Raw genomic sequence first — 10,693 nt, forward strand, 5'->3', positions numbered from 1 at the left:
AGAATGTAGATGCCGTGAGGAGTGGGTTGATTTTGGGGTGCATTTAATAGGAAAGCAAGGGTGTGTGGAGTTTGGAGGGGTGCGGGTGCAGGCAGCAGTCTGTGAGAGCAGGTGCCTCCCGGCAGGTGGCACAGACACAAGAGGGGGTGAGCACAGGTGGGTGGCATACGATGCTGCCAGACATGACAGGTGTGGGTGTCGATGGGTAGAGAGGTGTATCAGTGACAGCAACCTGGTGTCAGGATGTTGATGGATGAAGTCATAATAGTGAAGATTTCCAGCACTTGTTATCTGTCCTTTATGAATCTATGTGTTTTATATAAGAGTATTCACTTAATTTTCACAGTCACCCATAAAGGATGGCTTAGTAGTATCCTTATTTTTTAAGGAGAGGGAATAGGTGACAGAGACATCAAGGAACTGTCCAGGATCATTCAGCAAATAGGGGGACAGGGCCAGGACTTGAACCTGCATATTCTGGCTGGAGCCCCCTCCTCTTTGTCCTTCTCCTTTATGCTGGGAATGTGGCTCAGGCAGTGAGGCGTGAACTTAAGTGTGCCCAGTGTAACAGGAACGGCAGCCACGGAATAGACACAGGCTGCTGTGAACAGGCAGTGCATGTGAGTGGCCGCTTTGGACATAGAGAGGCAGGCTGCTGCTGGGCACTGGGGTCCCACCGTCACCCAGAGGACGGTCAAGACTCTACACTGGCCTTTCCAATCATCACTGTCTAGAGTCGAGCTCCAGAACTACATTTCTGGTAAACTGCCTTTCTAGGTGATGCTGGCCCTGTACATCTGGAGACCAGATTGTGGGAACGCTGGTGTCGGGCACTGTGCGTGGGGTATTATGAAGAACACAAGTGAATGGTTTAGAGAAGTGCTGAGAGTAGCGCAGAGGGTGCCTTTGGAAGTTTAGAACAGGCTGTAGGCGGAAGGTACCCGTGGAGTGGTGTGGGCAGCAGTGTCATTTAGCACAGCGGGAAGTGGGTGTAGAGAAGGATGTTGTGGTCCTTGTTCTAAGAACACAGAAGTGCATGGCTACCACCACACAGGAGAGACTGCTCCTGGAGACTCCCAGCACTGCACTGATGTCCTAGGTAGGGGCCATCAGGTGTGACCGGGCCGGGTAGATCTCTTGGTATCTTCTTATTGATCTGCCAGAGGCCCCAAGGGGCTTTTCATGAGTTAATTATAAACTCAAGGGAAGTATGGGACAGTAGTTTGGGAGGCCCCTGGGGCATCCTCCAGGAAATTCTAGGCAGGATATGGTTCTTGAGACACGAAGATGGCTCAGCCAACAGGCTTGGGGGCCTGCGGGTGCAGGAGGTGTCTGAGCTTCTCAGTTTCCAGCTATCAGTTGCTGATCCTAGACAGGTGACTGCTGGGGCTGTAAGTCCCTAGGAAAAAGGACCCAGGGATGTGGGGATGTGAGTGGAGCTGAGAGGCCAGAATTGGGGCTGCTCTTTAGCTTCAGCCTTAGGACTTGGGATTAGGGATTGCTTGCTCTGCTGTGAGCCAGAGGGGAGGAGTGCTGAGCCTTCCAACTAAAACTAGGAGTCCTCAAGCAGAGGACTGGCCCAGTGTGCAGAGCCCGCTCTGCTGGAGGCTATAGAAGGTGGTAGCAGCTGGGCAAGAGGCTCCAAGAAAGGAGGCTCCACTCAGGGCCACTGTTCTCCCACTACAGGCTCTGAAGGGTGACTCGGGCTTTGAGCTAGTGAGCCATGTGCTTTGGGTAGCACTGTGCTCCTCCACCCCAGACAGCTTAGAGTCCTGGTCCTCAGAATCCAGTGTGACTTGGACACTGAGTCTTAACAGAGATAAGCAAGTTAAAATAGGTCCCCAAGAATAGGGGACTCTTATGGCTTGGATCTAAAATGTCTTGCCAAAGGTCCAAGTGCTTGGGAGGGGGAGCTTTTGAGGGTGACTGGATCATGGGAGCTTTAAGTTGATCAACAGACTGATTAAGTCATCGATGAGATCACAATTAGGTATTTGACAGGTCAGGGAAGTTAGGAGGCCAGGCCCAGTTAAAGGGAATAGGTCACGGGGGCATGGACTTGGGGACTACGTCCTGTCTCTTGCCCTTTCCTCTCTGTGTCCCTGTCTCTGCCTCCTGGCTGCTGTGAGGTGTTAAGCTGTCCTCTGTCACATACCTCCACCATATTTCTGTCTTGACACAACCCTGGAAACAGTGGAGCTGGCTGCCGTGGAGGGAAACCTCGAACTGTGAGCTCAAACCCTCGCTCCTCGAAGTTGTGTTTCTCAGGTATTTTGCCAGTACAACCAGGAGCTGAGCAATACAGGGCTGGCGTCCTTATAAAAATGGGGAACTTAGAAACAGGCACCTCAAGAGGTAAGGCTACACAGGGAGAAACGGCCAGCTGCAAGCCAAGGAGGCTACCAGGAGCGGGGAGCAGGAATAGAACACTTTCTCTTTCAGCGTTCCTGAGAAGGAACGGACCCTGTTGACACCTTCATTTTGGACTCCTGGCCTTGAAACCAGAGAAATAATAATTTGCCATTGTTTAAACCACTTGATATGACAACTTTGTTACGGAAGCCACAGAACAAATATACCATGATACAGGAAAGAGCCAAATGGACAGAGGGAAGCGTCACCACTGAGGAGGCTGGACAGTGGACACCTGGAAGAGGTGAGGGAAGGGACTTGGTGACTTCCAGAGTGGGCAGTGTAGCCTGAAGCCCAGCAAGTGACACTCCAGGGGCCACATGGCACAGGAAGTGAGAACCGAGGCTGTCTTCAAGGGAGGAACTCATGATCTGTGGAGAGACAGGGAGGACCTTCCTATCGGGATGCCATCTGAGGCCCCGCCCACTGCCTTGGGCCTCACACAGCAGGCTGGCAGCTTGTACAAGCAGCTCCTGCTGGGTGGAAGGGTTTAAAGCCCCCATCGCCGGGATGTGAAAACCAGGGAACCAGGATACATCTTTGGCTACCAGAACTCCAAGTTCAAAGGAGTCAGGCACGAACCTCCACAGGGTACCAAATGACCACAGCTCTTTTCTTAACCAATTGTATTTTATTGTCAGTTATAAATAAGTTCCATTTTTTCCCAGTTGCAAAATAGTTTATGATAGTATACCTTCACCCACCACTCAGCATCTTTCTATAAACTCCCATGAAAATTGAATAGGAAATAAAAAGCTCTTTTGGGGGCCCCCCCAACCTTCTTCCCCCAGACTCCAAACAACCCCGGGAGGACAGCAGGCTGCACTGGGGCAGGTGCTACACAGTAGCAAAGGGCTGGCGGGCGGCGGCTCCCAGGGGTCAGGAGGCCAGGCTCCTGAGGACGTTGGTGATGCTCCAGCGCTGGCCCGAGCACTTCTGCAGCACCAGCTGGAAGCCGAACTCCGTGTCGCTGCTCTCCTGCAGCTCCAGACAGCGCTTGGACTTGCGGTTCTGGATGGGGCCTCCCTAGGGGCAGAGCGGACAACAGTAGGGTCAGAGGTACTGAGACATCTTGGCGGAATTCCGGGAGCCCAGTGGCTGGGGGCTGGAAACACTGTGTGGCCTGAGGACCGGCTTTCGTGCCTCAGTTTCCTCACAGTGCCCTGGCTGTTGATGGAGACCAAGACATCCTGGCTCCAGATCGTCTGCCTGGTTGGGACGTCACATGCTGGTTTGCTTCTTCGGCTCCTGCCCTGGGCTGGCCCTGCTCTGATAAGCCTATGCCCACGGGACCACCCTGCAATGAGCCTGCCTCTGAGCATCTCCAGAGGCCCAGAACCTTTTGCTCCTGGGGTCTCTTCTCCAATGCCATCTTGAGGGAACCAAATTTGGGATCTTGATACTGTCTGTTAGGTCATGGGCTCCCAATCCCTGACCTTTAGTGGTCTTCCCCACTAGTGATCTGGAGCTATGAATATTCAGTCGTGTTCCAAGCCCTTTCAAAGACAGTGCTGTTCTGTTCTTGAAAGTAGCCCTAGAACAGCGCAGAGGAATCTCCAACCAAGACCCTTGCAGGATGCATGCCTCCGCCTGGACCACCTGAGCATTTTCGTTACCACTAACAGTACTCAGTGGGCCTGGCCTCCCAAGCAGCTGGAATTGCAGGGGTAGCTGGTGGACTCCATGTGTGTGTGGTCAAAGCCACCTCTTCCCCAGAACCTACTTCTCCTGTTTCTCACCTGGCTGCAGCCAAGGCTTTGTGTGGGTGACCTGGACAGCTTTTTTGTTCCTCCTTCTGCTCAGATCCAATCAGGCACCAACTGCACCTCCCTCTTGGGCCCACTGTCCCTTAGCCCTCTCCCATCTCCTGCTCCCTACATTGGGCCACTTTCATCTTTTACACGAATATCTGCATCAGCCTCCTACCCGAGCCACTCTCCGGCCACCAGACACGGGGTGGTGGCCTTCTAAAATGAACACTTGGCCTGCAGAACAAGGTCCAAGCTCTCAGCATAGTGCTGCCCCCGACCCTGCCCCAGCTCAGGACGGTGTCTCTTTCTACGCCCATCTCTGGCCCTTTTGCCACAGCTACACTGAGCCCCTTCTGGACCCATGCACTCTACCCTGGGGCTCCTGGGCACTGCACAAGCTTTGCCCTCGGCTCAGGTCCCTTCCCATGCTTCCACAGCAGGATGAGCCAGAGCTATGTCTCATGGCCCAGCCCCTCCTCCATTTCTCCAGGAGCCTTCCCCACCTCCTAGCTGATCCCCTCCGGCCTGCCCACCCGACTCTGTGGTTTTCATTCTGTGCCTTCAGCTCACAGTGGGCACTGCACTGTGAAAACGGAGATGCCAAACCGCTTCTATAAAGACATCGTCCCAGTTGGCCTCAACCATCCCCATGGAAACCCCTGGCATCACAAGCAAAGGCAAAGATGTGGTTGCAACTACCCAGGACCCTGGCAATCATCTACTACAGCTGGACACAGGTCCTCTGTGACCCAACAGTTCCGGGCCTAGTTTGGTATCTAACAGGAACATGGGCACCAAAGACATGCACACGACATGTACAGACTGTGGTGGAGACAACCCATTCATCCCATGGACAAGTGAATAATGGTATGATTTTTATAATGGGCTGCTGGTAGCAAGAAGGTAGCCTAGGGCTATGCTCAGTAAGGACCAATCTCACAAGCATGACGCTGAGCAAAAGAAGCAGACAAAATATACGCATAATTCTACTCATGTAAATTTCTGAAACAGGCAAACTAAAACTATGGCGCTGAAGTCGGTCTGGCGGTCCCTTCTGGGGAGATGAGTCTGATCACTGGTAGGAGGTGACAGGGGCGCTTCTGTGGCGCTGGTGGCAGGCCGGTTTCCTGACCTGGGCGTTGGTTACCCAGGCATTTACTTTGTTCTATACTGCTGAGTTGAATTTGCATTTTGTACGTATTTCTGTATGTATGTGGTTCATCTTCAATGAAAAGCTAATGCAACAACGTAGCTCTCTCAGAAGGAAGCTTGAGAGTGGATGAAAGAGGCAAGAGATGCAAAGCTGGAGGCAGAGGGGTGCAGGGTGTGGGTGCTGGGAAGGGGCTACGGGCGCCTCTGCTTCCGGCATGGGGGAGATGGCCACCAGGCCACAGGACTCTCTAGAGGCAGCCCTGTGGATAAAGTTGGTCCTTCACCCTGTGGCCCGTGCTACAGGCCCTTCCCAGGGAGAGCAGCAACCACAGTAGTGGAGACACTAGAGAATAAAGGGGAGACCGAGGCAGAGCGTACATCTGGGACTCCAGCTGCAGCTACCTCATGGGCTCGGCCAGAGCACAGCAAGTGTGCAGGCGGATGAGACCGAAATGGCCTGCAGCTCCCACGGTGGAGGGAACTGGACGGCCAGGTCTCTCGTCTGCAGGCTGAACTATCTGCACTCCAACCTCAGGGCCACACAGCCCTGCCTGGCACCTGCAGGGAAGAGACCCCAGCCACTCAGCCGTCCTCTCCAGCTGCCCTGCCTCGCAACTCTCCCTCTCTGAACTGAAATCCTGTTGCAGGGTCCACGGAGGTGCTGCAGACCTTCTGCGAGGCTGCCACACCTGTCGCATGCCTCTCTGTTCCATCTCCTCACCTCCATGCTTGCTTGGGGTCAGCTCTGCCAGTCTTGTGGGAGAACTTTGTGGGATGTGTCCACCTTGGCTGTCCTCTCATGGACAAATTCTGGCCTTTGTGCTGCTTGGGCCTGACCACAGTGATGTGTCCTGGACAATGGGTGTCGTGGACACAGCCAAGGAATGGGCACTTGTGGTGGCCAGACCTCACTCTCGGGCCATACTTGACAGCACAGAGGGTGCTTGGCTTTGACCTCTTGGGAGTTGTGATCCACCTTGGGTCCCTATCTTGTCCTCAAGGGCTGGGCTTTAAGCCAGGGCACCCTTGTGGTACCTGCTGCACACAGGGTCAGCCCGTCTCTGCCAGCCCAGGCTCCTACAGCTTGTGTCATCATTAGCCCCCACGCCTGAGCATGCACGCTACCCCACCAAGGCTGGGCCAGGTCATGGCTGCTCCCTCAGTGGACCCGAGACCATCCTCTCCCAGCCCCTCCACCAGCCCTAGCAGCTCAGCCTCCTCTCCTACGGGGGGGGGGGGGCTGGGAGCACAGCCCAGGCAGGGTCCCTGACACCGGTCCAGCCCCCTATGTCCCACTGTCTGCTGGGTTTCAGGGATGAGGCAGAAAAGGCTGAGGGGTGAGCAGGATGCCCAAGATGTGGCTTCTCTTCAGATGCCAGCTATGGGACATCTCGCTTTATTGTCTGTAGGGCCACAGGATAACTTCTGCCCTGATTCCCTGCTGATGGACAGAGGAAGGATGGAAAGCCCAATGTCAGCTCTAAATCTGCAACATGATGTGGGGCTGTTCAGTGCCACAGCAGGAGAGGTCAGGGGCACCACGCTGCTGAAGATTCTGCCAGCTCAGCACAGCCTTGGGGACCAGGCCAAGCCTCGCTTCGCAGCCCTTGGGTCCCCGGAGCTTCGAGAAACGTGTCCAAAGCAGAGGAGGCCACAGCCCCTGCCTCCTCCAAGCCACTGGGGCACAGTCTTAGTCAGCTGTGCTTGCCAAGATGAGAGGGAAAGGAGGGAGCAGAGATCTCTGAGAAGGCCCCTGTCCTTCAGAGAGTGTGTTTGCCTGGCCCTCCCCTGCCCTATGCCCTCAGCACCCTAGAGACAGGAAATCCACAATCCTGCAGCACATGCATCCAGAGCGGCCTCCCGGAAGGATGAGGAAGAGATGGACTGAGGCCAAGTATATGGTGGGGGCTGAGGGGAGAGTCTCGACTCAGATTGCCTGGGCCTGTCAGCAGGGCAGGGTATGAGGCAAAGAACTCCCTCCCAGAGTTGAGCGAGAAGCAGCTTCCAGAATAGCACCAGCAGTCCTGGAGTGCTCCTGGGACCACATCGGGGACACAGAGGGGTGAGCCAGGCCCCCTGGCTCTCAGCGCCGTCATCCTCCTCAGACCTCTACCCCCTCAGTCCCTGGGGAAATTCCACCTGCCAGGACTGCGGGAGAGCTCGCTTCTCCCCTCCCACTACTCCTGGCAGGTTCAGCACCCTTGGAAGCGGCCGGGGGCTGCTCCTGGTTGTACCCCTGCTGTTGGGACAGCAGCAGAGTGCAACAGTGCCTGGCACTTACTAGCTACGTGTTAGTTCTGGGCCAGGGGCTTCCCCAGCAGCCCCGTGCATGCGTCATGGTGTCCTGAATGGTGGAGGCGATAAGAACGCTTACTTTACAGACCCAGAGACAGGGCTAGAGATTGGCAGACTCGCCCAAGCGTGCCCTGGCCAGTAAGTGGTAGAGCCAGGCTGGACCTGGGCGTCTTCCTCTCCCACAGTGTTCCTCAGGAGGGTAGGTGGCCAGCCCAGCCCACCACGTATCCCCTGTGTCTGTCTCCGAGGGACTGGGCTAGGCTAGTGTGCTGCGGGCATCTCTGAGCTTCTGGGCTCTTGGGGGTGCACAGGGTCTGTTCCTGTGAGGGCTCTCAACAGGGACTCGATTTATTCATCCTCCCCACGTGACAAGCACGTGATGGGTGCCAGGCACAACCTAGGCTGCCGTCAGACATAAGTGACTGCACAGGACAAAGTCATACTGTGCTCTAGATGAGAGGTCAGCGGTGAATTCTACAGCATGCAAGAGGGTAGCAGGGCTGCGCACAAAACTGTGGAGCTGGGTCAGATTCTAGGGTGCTGGGGAGCAGGGGGCAGGAAGCAACTGTAAGAGGGGCAGCGAGGTTCTCCAAGGTGAGCGCTAAGCAGAGGTGTGGCGAGGACAGCAGGGTGCCCAGGGGCTGGCGCAAAGCTGTAGGCTGGGTGGCTGGCCTGGGGTGAGCAGGGAGCTGTGGGAGGTGAGCGTGGGAGGGCCCGAAGGAGGAGACAAGGTCTGAGCGTGAGAGTGCGGAGGTGGTGTGGCCTTGTGAGTGGGCGGGCTTTGTAATGTGAGTGACAGGTACTGTGGGTTAGAGCTTAGGGCCCACAGTGGCTCGTGATTGGATCACCGGGCGCTCGACTTAGCCGCGGAGTCCCCATTCCCGAGTTCAGCGCCTGAAGGTGCTGTTAGGAGCTGGGGCCTGGTGGGAGGTGGGGCCCTGGGGACAGGACCCGAAGAGTGAGTTCGGGCCCCCAGCTCTCTCCTCTGTTTCCTCCCTGTGGATCCCCTGCTGGTCCCTCCTCACCCTTCCACCGAGTTGTTTAAGGCTGAAACCCTGAGGCAAAATTAACCTTCCCTCCTTCAAGTTGTGGATGCCAGTATTTCGTCCCAGTGACAGCTAAGTGGCTGAGACGTGGGCAGGTCACTGCAGGTTTGATAGACATGTGGGCCACGGCCACATCACCCCAGAGCTGTGTCCGGCCTGACTGCTGGGGAGAGGAAGAAAGCAGGGGCACCTGTTAGGCGACTCCCATCCTGACCCCCAGGGGCTTTGTCATAGCTCCAGGGCCCCTCCTGTCACTGTCCCTCCCTAGGCGAGGGCACTGTCCTTGGATTTACCAGCCCAGGCATCTACATTATTTGTGTGATACTTACAAATACAGGACCTGGAAACACACAATACTTTTAATTAAAGAATTTAAATAAGGGCAATTAAACCTGGCAGGAGAGAAGCCGCAGCACACAGAGAGCTTAATTGGAAAAGAAACCAAATTAAATATGGAAGCGGCAGTTTAAAGAAATCAAAAGGCGAATGTATAGAATTAACAAGACTGATACTAATTCCTAGAGCTGGCTTGCCAGCCTCCAGCCCTGCGCTTCCGCCTCCCGGGTCCCTCTGGAGTAGCGACCGCGAAGGGCCTGAGCAGGACACAGAACTTTGTTCCCTGCCTCGGAGCTACTCAGTCACCCTGGGCTTCCATCTCCTGTGCTGCAAAAGGAAACCAAACACGCTGGGTACCCGACTCATGTCTCCGCGCAGGGATGTGGAATCTGCAGCTCCCAGGGGACCACACAGTCAAGTGCCTCTGCCTCAGTTTCCCCAAGTAGGTATCCATGGCAACTAGAGGTGGACCAGCTAGCACCAAACCAACCCTATTCCTCCTTGGGACACAGGCTGGGTAAATGGATCTGAGAGTCAGAGTCACTTGGGGGTTTGAGGAGCTATAGACCAGTACCCTCCTTTTTTATTCCACAGGACCAGAATGAGGCCCCCAAATGTACCTTTTTAACTTTCCTGGTGCAATTGCACTGGTAGTGTTGGGGCAGCCACCTTAGAGGACCACCCAGGAGCTGCGACTGTCATTCAGGCATACATGATGTCCCAGGGTATCTTGCTGGGCCTGACTGGTCTCATGGTCAAAGGGTCCCTAGGGAGGTCACGTGTGTCTGGGATCCTGTATTGTGTACACCTTCCTACCCATGTCACAGCCCCTGCTCCACCTCACCTGCCAATCAATTTTCTCCAGCAAGCAGCCCTGTGGGTCTCTGGCTTTAAGCACCGTGAGCTCAGAAGTCCGGGTTAAGTAGTTAATGATTAGTAATCAAATCCATCAAAGCATGGGTGGGATTGTGAGGCGAGTTAAAGAAAGCCCCAAGATTAAGTCTTTTTGGAGAGTAGTCTTCCTGGATTATGAACACTTAGTCCCCAATCTGTTCTAAAAGCACTTTGGTGTGTGCTTTCTTAGAGTGGTCTCATGTGCCGGAGTGAGATTCTTCCTGCTCAAGACATGTTAGGAGGGTCCGAGACATGCTAGGAGGGTCCGAGACATGCTAGAAGGGTCCGTTGGCCAGAGCTGGGGTGATTCCAACAGCAAGTGCCACGGGTCAGGTGGACAGAGGTGACAGCAGGTAGATAGGAGGCAGCAGGACAGCCCGGGATGCAGGGTTCGAGCCAATTCACACACACTAGGGACTGGCTTGGCCAGAGACACCCAAGCCCCAAACTTCCATTGTACAAAACTGGCCTCCTAAAGGTAACTCAATAATATGGTTGTTTAAGGCTACTTGGACTCCAGAGGTCAAAGTCCCAGGTCAAATTATTTCACTGGACTGTGCCTCAGTTTCCTCATCTGTGAAGTGGGATGGTTTTAGTAACTACTATGTAGTGCTGTTACTAAGTAATATTTATAGAAAGAGTCATGCCTGGAACTTAGTAAACACCTTAAACTTGTCTGATAAATATACTTTGAAATCTCATCCAGCTCTGGGTAGTAAGAGTGGAGCCATCATGCCTGGTCCTGTCCCTGATTCCTCTAGGACTAGAACAAGGAAGAGAAAGAGGAAGAGGAAGAGGAAGAAGAGA

The 10,693-nt window shown here is 54.7% G+C and overlaps 1 protein-coding gene across 1 annotated transcript in view; it reads right to left on the bottom strand.

The window, feature by feature from the left end:
• Nucleotides 1–3,021: 3,021 nt before the first annotated feature.
• Nucleotides 3,022–10,693, bottom strand: part of Galnt18 (polypeptide N-acetylgalactosaminyltransferase 18) — a 346,030-nt gene continuing 338,358 nt past the window's right edge. Inside the window, exon 11 of the mRNA XM_004634877.2 lies at nucleotides 3,022–3,438. Coding sequence (XP_004634934.1) covers nucleotides 3,292–3,438 — 147 coding nt within the window. The 3' untranslated portion in view covers nucleotides 3,022–3,291. The remainder of the gene's footprint in view (nucleotides 3,439–10,693) is intronic.

The sequence above is a fragment of the Octodon degus genome, unplaced genomic scaffold, assembly GCF_000260255.1.
Source record: "Octodon degus isolate 3935 unplaced genomic scaffold, OctDeg1.0 scaffold00067, whole genome shotgun sequence".
Lineage (NCBI taxonomy): Eukaryota > Metazoa > Chordata > Mammalia > Rodentia > Octodontidae > Octodon > Octodon degus.